General features: G+C 41.3%; 2 protein-coding genes across 2 annotated transcripts in view; both read right to left on the reverse strand.

Moving 5' to 3' along the window:
• fanca (FA complementation group A) overlaps positions 1-3,405 on the reverse strand; it is a gene marked incomplete at its 3' end in the record, with an annotated part of 54,559 nt that extends 51,154 nt beyond the window's left edge. The window contains exons 1-2 of the mRNA XM_080027742.1: positions 3,300-3,405; positions 1,398-1,510 (exon numbers count right to left, since the gene is read on the reverse strand). Coding sequence (XP_079883868.1) covers positions 1,398-1,510; positions 3,300-3,363 — 177 coding nt within the window. The 5' untranslated portion in view covers positions 3,364-3,405. The remainder of the gene's footprint in view (positions 1-1,397; positions 1,511-3,299) is intronic.
• A 12,146-nt stretch (positions 3,406-15,551) lies between these two features.
• On the reverse strand, positions 15,552-19,884 carry slc10a3 (solute carrier family 10 member 3). Its single transcript, XM_080028397.1, has 2 exons — positions 18,903-19,884; positions 15,552-17,318 (listed from the first exon to the last, which is right to left on the reverse strand). The coding sequence occupies exons 1-2, from the start codon at positions 19,536-19,538 to the stop codon at positions 16,509-16,511; spliced, it is 1,446 nt and encodes a 481-aa protein (XP_079884523.1). The 5' UTR covers positions 19,539-19,884; the 3' UTR covers positions 15,552-16,508.
• Positions 19,885-20,000: the final 116 nt, after the last annotated feature.

A 20,000-nucleotide genomic window follows, 5' to 3' on the forward strand; every position in this document is an offset into this window, starting at 1 on the left:
TTATTCACACTCTCCTGCTCACATACATGCACTCTCTCTCACTCACTCACTCTCTATCTCTCTCTCACTCACACTCATTCACTCTCTCTTTCACTCACTCATATTCTCCACTCACTCACTCTCACTCTCTCTCTCTCTCTCTCATATTCTTTCACTCAATCTCTCACTCACTCACTCACTCACATTATTTCACTCACTCACTCATTCTCTCACTCTCTCTCACTCACTCATATTCTCTCACTCTCTCTCACTCACTCATATTCTCTCACTCTCTCTCACTCACTCATATTCTCTCACTCTCTCTCTCACTCACTCATATTCTCTCACTCTCTCTCACTCACTCATATTCTCTCACTCTCTCTCTCACTCACTCATATTCTCTCACTCTCTCTCACTCACTCACATTCTTTCACTCACTCACTCACTCACTCATATTATCTCACTCTCTCTCACTCACTCACTCACTCACATTCTTTCACTCACTCACTCACTCACTCACTCACTCACTCACTCATATTATCTCACTCTCTCTCTCTCTCACTCACTCATATTCTCTCACTCTCTCTCTCACTCACTCATATTCTCTCACTCACTCATATTCACTCACTCTCTCTCACTCACTCATATTCTCTCACTCACTCATATTCTCTCACTCTCTCTCTCACTCACTCATATTCTCTCACTCACTCATATTCACTCACTCTCTCTCACTCACTCATATTCTCTCACTCACTCATATTCTCTCACTCTCTCTCTCACTCACTCATATTCTCTCACTCACTCATATTCTCTCACTCACTCATATTCACTCACTCTCTCTCACTCACTCATATTCTCTCACTCTCTCTCTCACTCACTCATATTCTCTCACTCACTCATATTCTCTCACTCTCTCTCTCTCACTCACATTCACTCTCTCTCTCTCACTCACTCATATTCTCTCACTCACTCATATTCTCTCACTCACTCATATTCTCTCACTCTCTCTCTCACTCACTAACTCACTCATATTCACTCACTCATATTGTCTCTCTCTCACACACATTCACTCACTCAATCATATTCTCTCACTCACTCACATTCACTCTCTCTCTCACACTCATTCACTCACTCACTCATATTCTCTACTCACTCACTCACTCATATTCTCCACTCACTCACTCTCTCTCATATTCTTTCACTCACTCTCTCACTCACTCACTTACTCACTCACTCACTCACTCACTCACTCACTCATTATTTCACTCACTCACTCATATTCTCTCACTCACTCTCTCACTCATTCACTCAATCACTCATATTCTCTCTCTCTCTCTCACTCACTCACTCACTCACTCACTCTCTCTCTCTCTCTCACTCACTCACTCAGTCACATTGCCTCAATCTCTCTCTCTCACCCCGGCCTCTCCTAGCAGACTGCTGAGGTCCTGCTGCTGCTCCAGTAGCTGGAGGGTGGCCTCCTGCAGCCGGGGAGCGTCTTCCCGCTTCGGCCTCTTCACCACGCGACCAGCTGGAACAACACAGCATGTTCACGTGGACACAGTCACAATAGTGTGTAACAAAATGAAGACTAACTACAGTATGTAAAGAATTGTGTACCTTTGCTTTTACTAAAGTTGTAGCATACATTAATCTCGTTTTTAAAATGTGTATAGAATGATAAATATGTTGTAAGGTGACCTTGAGCGGCATGAAAGGCACCATTACATTCATGTAGTAGGGGAGAGTGGCCTAAGTTGTGCAACTTTTTACTCTAAGGGATTTTAAAGTGAGCCCTTGACAGTAAAGTCTCCAACTCAAATATGTACATATATTTCAGGGTGTTGTGCATCCCTGGCAATAAAAACTTTGGATCTGGAATAAACTGTTGAAGAAATATAGCTTTCGGAAAAAAACTTGTCTTGTTGCACAACTTGCCCCCGGTGTGGTGTAAGTTGTGCGGTTGGAGAGAATACCATGGGGTATATTGTGCCATTGATATATATCTCATAAACTGTAATGCAAGACAAATCCATAAGACAATTACTTATTTAAGGTGTATTTAAAGTAAATAAAGTAAATATTTTACAAAGATTGAAGACAATTTTCTTAAACAAGGCCTAGCAGATCTAATGGTTTTACCTGCAAAGCTCACAATGACAAAGTCACCATCATCATCTTTCTGGCCATCTGAACTCTCATCAGTGGTGTCGTTAAGTGGAATTGAGATGTCACTCTCTTCTGAGCTACTGTAGACAATCACTTTCTTTTGGTGACCAGCGTATACAGCCATGCCACTGGCACAACTCTCAGAAATGTACTTTGCACTAGTTGCTCCGTGCTACATTTCTGCCTTTAAATCAAGTCTCAAAACCCATATGTACACCCTGGTGTTTCCTCCCCATTAACTATCTTACCTCTGCACTACTATCTGTGTTTATGTGGATGTATGGGCTTTACGTTTTTTATTTTGGTTATTGTTATTTTACCTTCATTGTTTACCTACTGAATGCACTATGTACAGCACTTTGGACAGTGCAAACTGTCATAAATGTGCTTTTATAAATACATTTTACTTACTTATAACTCAACTAGGCCCTTTGGCACAAATCACCCCAATCCAAGAATTTTGGATAATAAGCATGATGCAGCAGTTTAGGGCTGACATCGTGCTAACTGTATAGACTCAAAGTGTAGCATACCAAAGCACTAAAACATGTGTCAAATGTTTTCAAACTTGTCTATTATTGTTCAGACACAATAATCAAAAAACCTTGATCATGGAAATTTTACTTTGAAAGGCAAAACACAGTTTTTTAGCTTAAATGTGCTTATATCTTATTCCTTGTGTCTCCCTTCTTTACAGGATGAGTCAAATGGATGGCTCTTCTTACATATGTGGTCACATTTCCAATTTCTTCCACGGTTTTCTAGAAACAAGGGGTGGCACAACTTCCAAAATGCACAACTTAGGCCACTCTCCCCTATTATTATTAGTATGACTATTTATAGTATTAGTATTATAAAATGTTATCCCACTTAAACCGTGACAGATAGATGAAAAATAACCTGTTGTGTAAACAGAAGTTATATCTGTTAGGAATCAAGTCAAACTCCACTTCAAATCTTGCAATTTAATAGATAGCCAGTTAATGACTTTCCATGTCTCTCGAGTCGAGACATAACACACATACACATAACGGCTTAAAAGGGGAAAATGATGGGCTAGGAGGACTATTTTATCTGAGAGTGGATGTTCATGTCAGACTGTATTCAGGTACTGATGCTCCATGAACAACAAGCTGTCAGTGTCAACTCACCGAGGAGGCTAGACACGGTCCTTTTCTGAGTGAGCGCTTCACACGACGATGCCCTCAGTGACATTTCACTTTCTTGGAGAGAAAGTCGACGTTAGGCCTATTGAAATGAATATATTAACCGTATTCAAGATAATGTATTGCGTTTCAGACCACGTTCATTTCATTTCTTTTGCTTTGCTGCGGCACTGTTTTGGTTCAGCCTCTCCTCCATCTTGCCCCTTCGCGCTCTCCTCTCTCATTGGTCCGTGTGAGAGCCAATCGGGATAGACAATTTTGGTTGCGGGACAAACATAAAGTATCCCGGAGTTTATAAAGCCGCATCTGTTTTAGTATTGTATTTCTACGTGTTTGTTTTAAACGTTTAAACTCAGATGGTCAGTTTCTTCATCTAGCAAACTATTTTTGTTTGTTTGCTTGTTTGTATTGCTGTGTGTTTAAATTGTGTGTGTTAAATTAAATAACATAGCCTAATAATAATCTCTCCCAGAAAGGACAAAGAACAATGATACTAAAGGCGCAACCTCTTTCTTTGTAATTTTGTTATCACACATGCAAGGTGTTTATGACTGCAGTAGTCAATTAAAGGTACAGTATGCTGCTGCAACGTCATTCAGAATGTCTGCAAAGTACAGAAATAATGACAGTGCTGTAGCCAACTGAATATATCAGTGATTCTTGAGAACCAGGACAAAAGGCCGTCTTCCATATGTAGCCTAACTGCTGTTATGTTTAAAACTAAAAATGTTTAAAATTGTAGATTTTATTAGGGATTAAGAATATAATGTCTGGAGCACAATTGTCCCCTTGAATTTAATTTTATCATTATTATGTCAAATATATGACACTTGTTATCTTCTCACAACGTCCAAAACAGTGTGTCCTCAGAGAAGATTTGAATCTTTCATATGCAATAAAACCTATTAAAAATGTACTTAAATTATTAAAAAGAGCTTTTTTCATCAGAAGCAACACTAAATAATCTCTCATATCAATAAAAACTGTTTTTCTTCAACACATTCATGTTTTATATGGTTTCAAAGTGGTGGGACCACTTTAGGTCAACACCATCAGACAATCCATTAAAATAAGAACATCAGCCAAAATAAGAGGCAGCTGTCACTATGAAGGACCTCTTGTCAAATTCTACCTCTGCAGAGTACATTAGAGTCAGACATGCTCTGATAAGTGTTGTAGTTTTAGAATATTTTACATTCCAAATCTTGAAAGTCCTGTGTTACAACCATGATATCTCAACACCGACTTACAATTTCTGAAGAAGTTATTTGAAATAAAATTTTCCTGAAGTAGTTCATACTAGCGCCTAACATCAACAGAAAAACCAAATGGCTCCTAGATAAATTTAATTTGTTATGTTTAAGAAACGTTAAATATGTCAACACCGTCAGACAGGAAATCTGACAGAGTTGACATCTGACGGTGGTGATAAGCCAATGACGGTAGAAAAAACAAAAGCTGGGAGGTTGTGTCAAAGCTTAGCTCAGTAGCTTAGTATATCAGTGATTCTTGAGAACCGGGACAAAAGGCCGTCTTCCATATGTAACTGCTGTTATCTTTGAAAATAAAAACATTTAAAATTGTAGATGTTATTAGGGATTAAGAATAGAATTTCTGGGGGCGCCCTTAGCTCAGTTGGTAGGGCGTCCCCCCCATGGGCCTCGGCCAGCAGCGGACCCGGGTTCGATTCCAGCCCGCGGTCGTTCTCTGCATGTCACTCCCCTCTCTGCCCCATTTCAACTCTGTCTCTACACTATCAATAAAGCATAAAAAATGCCAAAAAAAATATCTTAAAAAAAAAATATATAGAATGTCTGGAGCACAATTATCCCCTTAAATTGTATTTTATCATTATTATGTCAAATATATGACACTTATCTTCTCATGACGTCCAAAACAGTGTGTCCACAGAGAGGGTTTCAATCTTTCATATGCAATAAAACCTATTAAAAATTGACTTTAATGATTAAAAAGTGAGCCAACTGAGCTAAGGGCGCCCCAAAAAGTGCTTTTTTCAACACTAAATAATCTCTCATATCAATAAAAACAGTTTTTCTTCAACACATTCATGGTTTATATGGTTTCAAAGTGGTGGGACACTTTTTGTCACCACCGTCAGACAATCCATTAAAATATAAGACAATCAGACAAAATAAGAGGCAGCTGTCACTATGAAGGACCTCTTGTCACATTCTACCAGGGCTGGACTGGGACAAAAAATCGGCCCTGGCATTTTTGGCCATGGCAGCCCACCATGATTATTTATACGATATGTGGAGGCAGGGGCGTTGCTCCAAATTCTGGGCCCCTATACAGGAAGTCCTGATGGGCCCTCTGATAGGCCTTTCACACCAAAATGAACCAAGAGTCAGTTCCAGGCTGGTGTTGGGGTCAGTTCAAAACTGGTTACAGCCTTATCCCAGTTATGAACCGGTTGGTTTCACATCGACCGGAGACAGCCATGGAGCCGGCAAGAGAGCAACGTCATGACGTCACTGTAAACGTGTGTGTACGTCACCCGACGCCGCTGCTCTTGTGGCTAACGCTAAAGCTACCGCTAGCTTTAAGCACAACAACAGCGGCGAATACGTCTTATTTTTACACTTGTTGGCTCTCGCTTTGCTTTCTTAAGCAAACAGGACCCATACAGCGTATTCTCGCCGGTCAATTTGATCGCTACGTTCGGTAATTATGTTATGTTTACGTCTCGTAGTAGCGGTGTTTTTAAATATGGCGGGCATGAGGTTTGAGTTGCTCTGGTTGGTCAGGATAATCCCTCCCCCAACCGTTCGCGCAAGCAGTTCTTATCAAACCCTGCTCAATCCTGGGGTATGAGTTCCCCCGGTTTTTACGGCCCGGAGCAGGCTCTCTGGCGGTGTGAAACCAAAACACTGGCTCTAACTCCGAACAAGCCCAGAACTAGCTCCGATTTTGCGGCGGTGTGAAAGGCCTATGAGAGGCGGTCTTACAATACAAACATGTAAAAGCTATGTTTGTCTATAGTCCAAAACATATGAGTGACTGGTCCCTCTCTGAGCCAGATAACAACACAATGTTTCTATTGATGAATGACCAAATCATTACGCGTATTTGAACACAACCCCTGGTCTAATGACTCTTAATAAACATGCACACACACAGTGTTTCTCACAGGAATTTGGGAGACTGTGTCGTGGACCCTCGACCTTCTAGGGGGGTCCGGGGGAATGCTCCCCCGGAAGATTTTTTTTCAAATGTTAAAGTAAAATTCATCAATCTGGTGCACTTTGAGGAGAAAACTAAGGCTAAATCAACTGTTTCCTATGTAAGCTATTTATTACTATTTGCTGGAATAATTTATAGACACAGAATGACCAAAAAGCAGAAAGAAGAAATGTACATGTTTAAAAAATCCAGTCAGCTTCGGGAATTTTTTTCCTTCGTTTGTATTTTTTAATGGCCCAATATAGGCCCCTGATCTTCGTAGCCCCGAACAATGTTATTTAAAAAATAACAAAAATGTACTGACGAATGAAAGGCCCATGAAATCTTTTTTTCCCTAAATAACGTTTTTCTGGGCCTTCAAAGATCAGGGGCCTATATTGAGCCAGTAAAAAAAAAAAAAAAAAAAAGTTTTTATTTTTTTGGGTGCAGCCCCCCTCTGCCTTGGGCCCCCCAAGCCTGTCCGCAGTCCGACGGCCCTGAACGTAACTGACCATCGTCGGATGCTCATAATTACCGAGTAGAAGTTGAATGCATGATAATACAATTCAATGCAGCCTCTGAATGGGCGGCCCTCTGCTGTGTGTGTGTTTGGGCCAGGCCCAGCCTAGAACCAATCATAATGAGTAATGGCCTGGGACAAAGTGTTATTTAACTTTCAGGGGAAGTTGACAGCCTTCACGCACAATTATATGTCCATGGCACTCCCGAGAGGGAAGGGCCCTTGGCTGTGTGACTTGGCCGGGCCGGGCCGAGTCACACAGCCGAGGGTCCGATGGCCAGTCCAGCCCTGCATTCTACCTCTGCAGAGTACATTAGAGTCAGACAGGCTCTGATAAGTGTTGTAGTTTTAGAATATTTTACATTTCAAATCTTGAAAGTCCTGCGTCACAACCATGATACTGAAGAAGTTATTTGAAATGTTTCGATAATTTTATATTCCTGAAGTAGTTCATACTAGCACCTAACATCAACAGAAAAAACAAATGGCTACTAGATTAATTCCATTTGTTTTATTTAAGAAACGTTAAATATGTCAACACCGTCAGATGTCAACTCCGTCAGATTTCCTGTCTGACGGAGTTGACAGGCCAATGACGGAGTTGACATTCAATGTGAAGGCATCATATTTGGGTGGTTTTCAAGATATTATAATTATATTAAATACAGAAATAGGGTTAAGTTTTTCTAATACTGTATTAATGGAAACTCTCACAATCTTCTTTTGTCATGGATGATTCTTATAGTACAGGATGATATACAAAATGAGGCGATTTGGTGTGAGTCTTTTAGAGCTAGTCTGATTGAAAGACTGTAATGTGAATGTTGAATTAACGCTCAGCCAATAATAAGCTGTTATAAAATCACTGTTATTGATTATTCTACGTATTTGATGGTTATCTGGGTTTTTGTCGCCACCGTCCGATATGTCAAATTCATAAGATATACTTGTCAACTCCGTCAGATATGTGTCAACTCTGTCAGATTTATATTATTATGATAACAATACATAATGCTAGTTCATAGTTGTTGAGGAATGGTTGGTCATATGTGAAAATCTAACCAGTCACCTAACATGAGAATGTGTTTTGAAATTTGAAACACATCTTGATTGCTGTTAATTTTAAAGTAAACATTCTATTACACAGTTCAACTGAAGAACATAGAGGAAAATCGATATAAAATATCTATAGTCATATACATTTTGAAAATATTTTTTGTGGCCTCTGTCAGTCTTGGTGAATACTTGTCATCACAATTCTTCTCATGGGTCTAGCATAAATTGAGGGAAAATGAATGTGTGTTTTTGGTGTCTGACGGTGTTGACACAAAATAAGGAATGGGAAGGTAAAAAGCCCATTTTGATAAAAAGGATAAAAGCTGGGAGGTTGTGTCAAAGCTTTGCTCAGTAGCTTAGTATATGTTGGATACAAACATGTCATTTAATTTGTCTAAACATAGGGTTTGTATTTTTCAACATTGCACCCTGTTTTGTCCCACTTCTCAAGAATCACTGATATACGTTTGTGCTGCGTTCATAGACATACTGTAAATTCCCCTGTATGTCAGATAACAGGAAACTACTTTGAACACTGAATATATATATATATATATATATATATATATATATATATATATATATATATATATATATATATATATATATATATATATATATATATATTCCCTTTTAATGTCCCAGTATGTTAAACTGAACTGACATTTTCAAAAGTTGTCTTTGTTTTTGTTTTGTTTTGTGAGCAGTATAGTGACTCCTGAGGCTATTCTTCTGTGGCCATGTTAACTGTGAACCTGCTAAGCAACCTCTTGGTTCTTAACAGGAACAGGTTCTGAAATGTAGCCAAATGCTTTGTCATATGACCTACTTCCCTTCCCTTTGACGCACAGCTGGAGAGAATGAGGAGCACAAGTTGCCTGGATTCTGTTAGCCTATGTCAAAGAAACATATCTTGCAAAATGCAAATCAATTTTCATCGTAGTGTATTGTTTATGTTGGTTCATTTTACATGATTGTATCTGTTGTTCATGTGTAAATGTCAGCAGGGCGTTGCTTTAGACTAGATATGTTTGCTCAGCTGAACAGTGCCTGCATGCATTTGAGAAGGCTGAATAAACAAAATTATTATTTTATATATTTATTATTATTTGAGAGTTGAAAATAAAAAGATAGTTTGTCATAGCCTGGGAACCCCATAATTGTTATTAATGGTTTATAACCTAAGCATTAGGAAGAGACACATGGACCATTAGTTACAACTTGATAATATAATAGTAAACTTTATTGATAGAGCACTTTTCAAACACAATACAAAATGTTCTTTACAACTTATCCAATACGTGTAACTCAGAACGTTATATGACCAAATAGATTGAGAAAGACATAAAATCACTAGAAATCTTTTCAGTAAAAAAGTGTTCCCAATGCTTTACAAAGCACGTATGACTTTGTATGGCATTTAAATAGTTTGTTGATTCTTTATCTTGTCCAATGTTGACAGTACAGGTGAGTAACTGTTGTGTAATGCAGGACTCAGGGCACGTGTGAGAAGAGGTGTGGTTGGAATTTTAAGCTTTTCATAACAAAGAAGAGAGCTGGTTTTAGAGCCCGGCGACAATGTGTTTTACCAAAACAAGAGCTTTCTACTAAGTTGGTGTCTGCAAGAATAAAAACACTGAGAAATACCATTGTATACTGTAGAAACAGGAGCTTTGACTCAGTTCAGATTTTGCATATAGTGAGTGAGTGCCACACCTTGCCTAATGCCACAGAGTGGCTCTACAGCAGCAGGCTCCATCTTGCCCCTTGGTGTGTTTATGCTCATTCCTCTGTTTACAGCACAGAGCTCCTCTCTCCCGCATGTTCATCTTGTGGACTTCCCAGCTTGACTGCAGCAGGCAGAAGGAGCAGCGTCCCATGGGAGGGCGGGAGCCGCTTGAAAGGAACTCATGAAAACTTAATGCATTATGTGTCTTCATGAATTATTAAGAAGCCCTCACCTCGCCTCCTATTGTGCCACTAATGTGCCAGAAAGCAATATAAACAGTATAAGAGCTGATGTACTGTGTGGGGCTGAGTGGAAACCTACCAGCAAGGCAAGAGCGTCATCATCACCCGTCAGCCCTCATGAAGAACTGCACACCCGAGGACACACACACACACACACGTGATTTGTGTGAATAGTGTTTAGTTGCGGTTACACTGTAGTCCATTACACATGCCTCATAGTGACAAAAATCAATCATCCTACAAAACAGCACATACAGTATTACAACATAGGAGGTCAGGACTCAAAGAGGGATCATGTTGTTCCTGGTACACTCATGGGTTCCCGGTGAGAATCTAACCCCCCCCCCCCCCCCCCCTCTGTGAGGCCACCGCAGGAGCTGAAAACACACTGGTACTGTGGGCCAGGCTTTACAGCTGTGCTACATTCCTTTAGAAGACCTCAAGGCAAACATCTGCAACAGCATCTTAAACAGCGGGTCTGGAACTCCCTAGTTTTTCCATCACAAACCTCCCTCAGAGAGTGTGTTAATAAAGGCACATATAAGAGGCTGCAGGTCTCCACACACACGAACAGGAAATGCAGTCGCCATGTAAAAATGCCTGCCTATAGTCCCCCCCCCCCTTTTCCATTCACTGAGAGCTGTTTCTCAGGAAGCAGAGGGGAAGTTGTTGTGTTGTGAACAGTGAACCCATAGCTTGTCCCTGCGTTCCAATCCCCATACTTCCATTAATTTAGTATGCCAGAAATAGATTTAGGATGTCCCAATACATGCACGTCAATAGTAGTTTGCTGAAAATGCATAAATGCCCAACTAACTCCAATAGCATTTTGGAGTGTTCATCTTTATTCTCGACATTTCTCGAGATAATGAAAAAAAATCTTCATTATCTGATTTTTTTCTCTCCTGTGGCCCTAAAACTCTTCTGTGTATAGTAAAAAGAAAAATTATGTGATTTGGAAGGCAGGGTGTATTTTGAACCTGCATGCCTTCAACAGTTCACACTTATTAACACAGAGGTGATTAGGTCTTTCCATGAACAGCTTAGTGCTGATAAATGTTGAACCTTGTCCTCTGGTACAATATGTCACTAAACCTATTACTAAACCTTCACTACACACTGACATCTTGCATGGTTGGAATTGCATATACTTTGTCAAAATCTTTTGGTCCCATGGGCCTCGGCCAGCAGCGGAACCGGGTTCGATTCCAGCCCGCGGTCGTTCTCTGCATGTCACTCCCCTCTCTGCCCCATTTCAACTCTGTCTCTACACTATCAATAAAGCATAAAAATGCCAAAAAATATCTTAAAAAAATATATATATATAAAATAAATGTTTCGACAAGTCTTACTTCACTTCTCCTATAAAGCACTGTCAAAAAACGCACACGCACGCATGCATGCATACACACACACACGCGCGCGCACACACACACACACACACACACACGCACACTTGTACCACCAAGTCAAACAAAGGAAGTTCGTGGTGCTTGAAGCAGTAAAACAAAAGTGAAAGAAAGTACAACACTTTTTACCCAGAACTTATGTTCTTAGTATACTAGGAACATCTTGCCAGCACTGAGAAACACCACTGCACCAAATAAATAAATAGCACTTGGAAAACTGTCGCCAGTGTTTTTTGTGGATTATGTAAAGTAGCAGTCTTAATCATTCAATGAGCACCAACTTGCATTCAAATCTAGAGTAGGCAAGTCTTAGCAGCAACATTTAAAGGTGAAGTAAGCGGTTTATTTATGTTAATATAAGTGTTAAATCACTCTTTATTCATACAGTTATCACTTATACATATGTGCGTGTTTCATAAAGCCGATCTCTCAGTCAGCTGCTCTGCAAATTAACATATTGGGGGATCCCGAAATTTGTATCCAATCACAAGAGAGAACGCAACAAACCGACACCCGTCTACCTCATGGTCTCACTGCCGGTGCACGCCAGAGCGACAGATGGGTGAATGTTTATGCGCCTACAATGGCGGAGCAGGTAAAAATCCTTTCCAATGTCTGTTTTGATGGTTTTTATCATGTTTTATCACACTTATGGATCTGAGATGATGCTAGATAACTCGCTGCTTGAAGACATTCGTGCATTAATGTGGTGACGTAGGGACGAGCGAGGGGACTGCTAAGTGCAGTAACTGACAGGAAGTTAGCTAAAAGAACCATTCCGCTTACAGCACCTTTAATAACTGTCTGAAATGGACTAGGTCAGAGTTACAGTAGACCGGTATATTATATTACATATGTCTTTTATATGAAAAGGTTGGGTGGTCATCTCTTGACAAAAGACGTGACGCACATTGGCACCTTTTTATTTACAAAGCCTTGACCGGGAAGCTTCCTCGTTATTTAACAGAAATGCTGCAAATTTCAGATGGGCTTTATCAGACCCGCTCCACTGACATGCTTATGCTTTATGTTCCACAAGCCCGGTCTGAGCTGGGAAAGACAGCTTTTAATACATTTTATTTTATTTCCAGCCACTCTACACCTTTGTCTAAAATGTTTCTCTTTACCAGCTTGTTGTGTATTTGATGTATTTGCGTTGTATATTGTGTATGTATTGTTGTTTTTGTTACTCAACATAATTGCAAATGAGGGTCACCCCTCAATGATATCTCGAGTATAAATAAAGGTTAAATAAAATAAATAAATAAAATATTATATCAGTGATTCTTGAGAAGTGGGACAAAACAGGGCACAATGTTGAAAGTATACAAACCCTATGTTTCGGCAAATTAAATGACATGTTTGTATCCAACATATACTAAGCTACTGAGCTAAGCTTTGACACAACCTCCCAGCTTTTGTTTTTTTTACCGTCATTGGCCTATCACGACCGTCATATGTCAACTCCGTCAGATTTCCTGTCTGACGGTGTTGACATATTTAATGTTTCGTAAACATAACAAATGGAATTTATCTAGTAGCCATTTGGTTTTTCTGTTGATGTTAGGTGCTAGTATGAAATACTTCAGGAAAATAAAACAAGACATATACCGAACTAGACACTCGAACGGACCGTGTCACTTGTCTGAGTATACGTGGCCTTTCAGGAATCGGATAAATGTCCGATGCATGGCTGTCTCCACTATGCTAGGTGGCGCTGTAGCCCTTTCAACAAGTGGTTATAGAGCCACGTCCGGTTCCCTTCCGGCAATCATTTTTATACATATATATTATATATAAAGTATTATATACATATAAGTATTTATTTATATTTATATTTTTAAATACTATATGCAGTAACCCTACTATTTTTTACGTAGTTTCCTTCCACTTCCTTGTGAAATCCTCTGCAGGGATTCTCGAGCAGGCGTGAAACGAGAACTCCGATATGCGATGTCCGATCCCTGTTTACGAGTTATCTAGGTGTTCTTATCCGACTTCGCTTGTCCTTTAATGTGCCGATTTGTGTGCAAAGTAGATCGGATAAAGGTGTTAACATGCATTTTACAAGTCCTGTTGAAGTCTTATTTGTTTATTTACCCGGTTATGAGTCTGCATGTAAACACACTGACTGATGTATTACACCATTGGATAATCCTTAACATTGAGGAGTAAACAGTCAGTGCGTTTACATGCAGTCTCATAATCGGATAACTAAACGAATAAGACTTCAACAGGACTTTTAAACTGCATGTAAACACCTTTATCCGATCTACTTCGGACACAAATCGGCACAATAACGGACAAGAGAAGTCGGATAAGAACACCTAGATTATTCGTTCATTGTCGGCTTTCTCTCTGCATGTATACAGGGATCGGATATCGCATATCGGACTTCCCGTTCTGTGCTTGTGTGCCTGCGCGTGATAGGCTCATGGACATATAAAGAAATGGACACCGTATTGAAAAATGGCGCCCATTCATTCCTATGAAAGCTGCTCAGGCGCAGAGAAGCAACAAGGAAGCTGCCATATTGCTTTCATGTAAGCCCTGGCACGCCCAAGTGTATGACGTGCCGCTCCCTCCTCCTCCCTCGAAAACAAACTGAAAGCCGTTAAAAGCCGTTGGGCTAATAAAACGCTTTATGTGGCGTTTTGAAATGAAAAAACTTCAGTTTTAATAGTATATGGTCTCAAGATAAGTTTGAGCCTATGATTGATATCCAGAATTTTTTTGCGGCGACACAATCTTGTTCGCCGCTTGTATTGGTGTGGACGGGGAAATCTGCCTTAGGGCTACCATGAAAATAAGCTCCCATTCACAGCATGCAGTACCAATGGGTTGGCCACTAGTCCATGCTGGCTGCTCGGAGAAGGCAGCATCCTGGGGGCCTGGATAGGCTACACCATGGGTTATTGACGGAAGGGAACCGGACGTGGCTCTAAAACCACTTGTTGAAAGCATGGTTGAAAGGGCTACAGCGCCACCTAGCATAGTGGAGACAGCCATGCATCGGACATTTATCCGATTTCTGAAAGGCCATGTATACTCAGACAAGTGACACGGTCCGTTCGAGTGTCTTGTTCGATATATGTGATAATCCAATCTAGTTGTGCCATGGAAATGAGTGTTACTTGTGTCTTGTATCCCACTTATCATTCAATGCAAATTAAGATAGTCAAATAATGAACAAGTACCTCGGTACTGTTCCTATAGTGCCTGAGTGATTTAGTCAGTTTCCATCACTGTCATCTGGGACACATCTGTCCTAATGCTCAAGCGCCTATACTGTCACCCATGAAATCAAGTATTTCACCAGATTCTCCTTATGTTGCAACACATTCAATTACTGTAAATATTATTAACTATCCCTAGCAATTTTTGTATTTAAATGTAACTTATTTAATTCTAGTTCAATTCACAAGCTTTTTTCAACTTAAAAATTAAGTTTTTTTGGTTAATTCAACTAAACCACAAAGGATACGTTTCAAAGCTCAGCACGTAAACCCAAAACTAAGTGAAAAATATTCTTTTGTGTGTACTGTCCTTTTAAAAGTAGTCCAGTCAGAAGAAGCCATGTAAGATGTGTCGAGTACGCTGCACAACACATACCGTATATGGTAAACAACAATTGTAACATTTGATTGCACATAATGACGTGGGTGACTCTGTGGTGTTGTTGAGTGTGTGGGAGTTTGTGGTGAGTAGGGGAATGCTGTTTTTCAGAGGCCATTTAACTCTCTCCTTGACGACGCTAGAGCTGAACAACAAACAATAACCTCCTGCTATGTCTGTCTTCAACCTGTGACATTTACCTACAGTCAATAGTATGAGAAGATAAATGCTATCAAGCTTTAGCCCAATAATATCACAACTCTCTCTCTCTTGCTCTTAACCAGACTTTCAGCACATACGCTGAGCAACAATTTCTACCATCTGTGTGCTAAAGTGAAACCATCAGTCACATGTGGTGATATGCAGCCTGGTTCTTCTGACCTGTTCAGACATGATTCTTGAGACACATACTCTGACAAAGTGAACTCTGCTTTAACAAGGTTTTTTTATTATTATTTTAACTTTTAACTCTTCATTCCTCCTCTCCTAAATATTCAAGTACATGGATTCGCAGATCCAGGAGACACAATCAGTAGCAAATACTTTCAAATCATCATGTTCCTGTTAACAATTCCACTTAACCCCCAAAAAACCTCCCCTCCCCCCGGCTAAGACACATGGACCTCTTGTAAACATGACGCAAATCAATCTTTGCTTTTTGATTGCAAAAAGTAATCTGGTACAAAAATATCTTTTTTACTTTTTTTTTTTTTTTTTAAATAGGTATTTTCTCTTCTTAGGAATATTTACATGAAGTACCTCACAGTATATTCTGATTTTTAAAAAGTACATACCGTAAAATAAACACAAAAAAGGTCTCAGGGGAGAAAAGGCCTTTGGTTTTTCATGAAAAGTACAAAACACTACGGCAGCGTATTCATGCCATTAGGGAATGAAAAAAATAAAAAAAGATCTGTATCACTTGGTCCTGTGATGAAGGCTTATGATGTCATACCTAGATAAAGAGTTGACACGTGGATAGCAACCCAGCACGTTATGGTTAAGTTAAAAGGTGAAATGTGGGTAGAAACATCTGTGTTGTGTGCCATGTTTTTCCCTGTTTCGATGCCAAACACCAAGTGCTACTCCGTTCAAGACCGGACGTTTTTAATAATTTGAGATATCTAAATAAGTTATGATGTAATAAGCTTTTATCTTGTTATAACCAGATAAGTTGTCATCATATAACGAGGTGCTGATATATATCTTTTATTCCCTTCCCTAGTGGCATCAATACACCGCCGTACAAAACAACCCAAACACAAAAAAGTCCATTCTCTGTCCTGTGAAGCACAATGGCAGGGGGACTGTATGGGCCGAGTCTCTTATATCCAAAGACTGTGTTGGACACCAAAAAAAAAAAACTTTCCACAGGTTTGGAAAAAGGGGTTCATTCTTCTTTGAAAAAGTTCTGAACACAAAAGACTGCTTTGACTACAATCAGGCGTCGCTCCCCGAGACTGGCGACCCACACACCCACCGGCGGGTGTAGTAAGCCAGGACCATGAGCAGCATCTCTGAGGTGCTGCTGAGGGCCACGATGAAGGGTGCCTGGGAGGCAAAGTCCGCCTCCGACCGGCGGAACGACAGCTGCATGACGGCCAGGGCCAGCAGGCTGTTCTGCACCCCCACCTCGATGCTCACAGTCTTCCTCTGCGGCGGGGCCAGGCCCGCCATCTTACCCAGCACCGCTCCCACCACCAGCCCCAACAGAGGCACCGTCACCCCCACCGCCACGATCTGGGGCCGCACGTTAGCCAGGATGGACGCGCCCATCTGGTAGGCCATGAAGATGCCTCCTACGATCAGCACCAGACTGAAGGGCCGTATGAGGGCCAGGAGGACCCGTGTGAGGGCCGGGAGTCTTAGCTTTACCAGCATGCCCAGTGAGATGGGGATGGCTATGAACAGCAGAGTGCCCAGGATCTTCACAAAGGGCACATGCAGAGCGGCGTGCACGCCCAGAAGCCTGCCGTACAGAGCAGAGGACAGGGGCATGGCCGCTGCAGCCACCACAGTAGAGACCAGAGTCATGGAGATAGCCAGGGTGACATCTCCTCCCAGCAGCAGGCTGTACAGGTAGCCCCCTCCTCCCCCCGGGGCAGAGCAGGTGATGACCAGGCCCAGGGAGAGGGCTGTGGGCAGGGAGGCCAGCCGCGACACGCAGTAGGCGTACAGCGGCATCACCAGGAACTGACCCAGCACACCAAGGAGCAGAGGCACGGGGCTCCTCAGCAGCGCCCGCAGCACCTGTGGATTGGGATTCAGTTGAGAGACATTTAGATTATTTCTGAAATTTTAGCTTTAAAAAAAATTTTATTAAAACAGTTGACATGCAGAGAACTACCCGGGCTGGATTCTAACCCGGGTCTGCTGCTATGTAGGGCTGCAACTAACGATTATTTTGATAATCGATTAATCTGTCGATTATTTTCTCGATTAATCGATTAGTGTTTTGGTCCGTAAAATGTCAGAAAATGGTGAAAAATGTTGATACATTTTCCAAAGCCCATGTTGACGTCCTCAAATGTATTGTTATGTCCAAAACTCACAGATATTTCGGTTTACTGTCATAATAGGATTAAAAAAAACAGAAAATATTCACATTTGAGAAGCTGAAATCAGAGAATTTGGACATTTTGTATTAAAAAATTACTCGAAACGATTAATTGATTATCAAAATAGTTGGAGATTATTTTAATAATCGATTATCAAAATAGTTGGAGATTATTTTAATAATCGATTAATAATCGATTTGTTGATTAATCGTTGCAGCTCTACTGCTGAGGAATGAGCGTCTTTGGGCGCCTCTAACATTCAGAATATTTCTATGTTTGACGGCAGTGGTTTTTATGCTTTGATATAAGCATTGGATGATATGATCAATGTTTCCCGTTCAGTAAAGAATGGACCATATTATAAGAGTCCACAAGCATGTTGTTTACCAATTCATTTTCAAAACCTTTCCATGAAATGTTTTAAGAAGCCTAAAGTAGATTGGCCTGTTTATAGTCACATGGCTCAATAATGAAGCTTTTACTGACTCTCCCTTGAGCAATGTTTTTTGTCCGTTGGAAAGGCATCATTAAACACACTTCCCAGGCATTCTTGTGGATAAGCAAGCTGCTAACTTTACCCCCCCCCCTTTACTTTAACCCATGATCACACTAGACTTATAACAATAGTTATTCAAAGAAATATTTCACATTGGGTTAGAGATGTTTGGAATGTCTGCAGTATGTTTTTTTAAACACTAGCGAATAAATCAGTGTAAATTCAAAAATGTTCCTGGGAAACATTTTATGCTTTTTGTTTTTTTCATAACTTTTCCATGAATTTCATGACCATGGGAACCCTGACATCATGATTTAGATTGTTGTATTGAATAGTTGTTAAATGATATGAAGGTCATCGTTATGAGTTAGAGTGGTGTATTTGAAGAATGGTGGGAATTGAGAAGTTGAATTTTGTTTTTAGAATATTTCCAAATAGACACTCCAAATGGTTACAGGCTACAAATGATGATACAGAGCCTATATGCTCTTTGACTGTAGCTGCTGTACTGTCTATGTGTCTGTCTTTGTCTTGTCTGTGTATTGTCTCATTATTTTGTCATTATCCTATGTGTTGTGAAATGATGCTATTGTGTGTAGGCCTACGTGTGTGTGTGTGTGTGTGTGTGTGTGTGTGTGTGTGTGTGTGTGTGTGTGTATTGTAATGTATGATGTACATTACTCATTGCATTGTCCTATTGTAAAGATAGTTGTATAGACCTCAGGAAGAATAGCTGCTGCAATGCAGGAACTAATGAGAACCCTTAAAAAACAAACGAACCTCCACCTCCACCTTGCACCCGAAGGCACACTTGTTGACGAAGATGAGGGGCAGCAAGGCGAACAGCACGGGGTTCTCAGAGAAATGGGACAGGCCGCCAGCCGGCTGGGTGAGCCGGGCGGACGGGTCATCGTTGGCGGGCGCCACTCTGATGGAATAATCCGTGGTCTCCTCGATCAGAACCGGGACCGAATCCTGATCCTGGTCCAACAGCTGGATCTCCAGTGGAGCCCTTCCCGGGAACCCTGAGCGGATGCTGATAACGTAGCTCCGGGCTGTCGCTCCTACGTGTCCGCTATCCGTCACGTTGAGAATGGAGAGGACGTCCGGGTCCAGGGAGCGGACTCTCACAATCTGCTTCCAGCTCTGGCGGCCCTTCCTGCCGCTGCTGGCTTCGGGGCTGCTGCTCCGGTACTGGCTGGAGATTACAATCACACCTTTGGTGTTTTCGGGAAACTCAAACTCCTGCGAGGACCCGTCCCCTATTCTTATATACCTGCTGCTGCTTCTGCTGCTCACACTGTCGGCCGTTAGATTGGTGTTGTCGTTGCCGCTGTCGATAGTTAGGTTTCCGTTAGCCCACGCCCGGCTGGTAATGATAAGGAAGAGACAACAGAATGGGAATAGCGTCCACATATTGACAGGCGAGCTCCGCACAGACACGCTGCTTCTCCGACCGCCAGCCAGCGGGCCTCCCTGGTCCGCTACACCGCCGCCCTGTGACACCACGACGGTAAACTTCTCATTCTATTCTCCGGTCGAAAACCACAGCAGCAACGGCAGCTGGTTCCACCACATCTCGTCTGGTTCCCATTTTCTCGCTGACTTTATACCGGAACCTAAACATCACCCCGCCCCGCCCTGTCCGAGCCTTGCTTCACACACAGCGGTGGCCCCCCCTTAAAACACAGGAAACACCCAACGGCTTCCCGGTACTAAGATGTCCGTTCACTAGCCAAGACAAAGTCAACGTCCCGTCCTCAGTTCTTAGAATCTCCCCGGTTGAAAGAGACGGAGAGCATCGTAGCTCAGCTGCCGTTGTTGGCTCGCTGGTCAGATCTATCTGTTAAGTTAGCTCAAATGTACGTCAGACTTCCG

The sequence above is a fragment of the Ammodytes marinus genome (genome assembly GCF_949987685.1).
Source record: "Ammodytes marinus genome assembly, chromosome: 5".
Classification (NCBI taxonomy): domain Eukaryota; kingdom Metazoa; phylum Chordata; class Actinopteri; order Uranoscopiformes; family Ammodytidae; genus Ammodytes; species Ammodytes marinus.